Consider the following 407-nt stretch of genomic DNA (forward strand, 5'->3'; position numbering starts at 1 on the left):
CTGTCCCACGCCTCCCAGTTCCCATCATCCCACCCACCACCCGCCCGTGCTGCCAACGCCCTCCATCCCGCTTCCAAGCAAGGGTGTTCCTGTGGCTCTCGGCTCCCAGCGATTATTCTGGAACAAGCTTCTCCCAGTGGCGCTACAGTCTCTGTAACGGAGTTGGATGCCCAACCACAGAAAGATGGGCGAAAGTAACTGCCGGAGAAAACGGACGATCGTGCACAGAGCAGTCCGCACCCACCTGGAGAGGTGACCACCATCCAGAGCAGAGAGCCCGCCCGGGAGACAGCATTCCGTAGCCGTGACCCTGAACCCCGGTGGTCTGTCTCCGAGTAGCCTGCGGGGTGGTGGGGGGAGAGGGAACAGCTCAGTTGTCTTCATGCTTTCATTTTTTTTTAACTGTT

General features: G+C 59.0%; 1 protein-coding gene across 3 annotated transcripts in view; it reads right to left on the minus strand.

Annotated features, from left to right (window-relative positions):
- Positions 1–407, minus strand: part of SUN2 (Sad1 and UNC84 domain containing 2) — a 17593-nt gene that overhangs the window by 11075 nt on the left and 6111 nt on the right. For all 3 annotated transcript variants that reach the window (XM_010845118.1, XM_010845116.1, XM_010845117.1), the window contains exon 5: positions 245–340. In XM_010845118.1, coding sequence (XP_010843420.1) covers positions 245–340 — 96 coding nt within the window. The remainder of the gene's footprint in view (positions 1–244; positions 341–407) is intronic.

Source organism: Bison bison, unplaced genomic scaffold, assembly GCF_000754665.1.
Source record: "Bison bison bison isolate TAMUID 2011002044 unplaced genomic scaffold, Bison_UMD1.0 scf7180017864213, whole genome shotgun sequence".
NCBI lineage: Eukaryota > Metazoa > Chordata > Mammalia > Artiodactyla > Bovidae > Bison > Bison bison.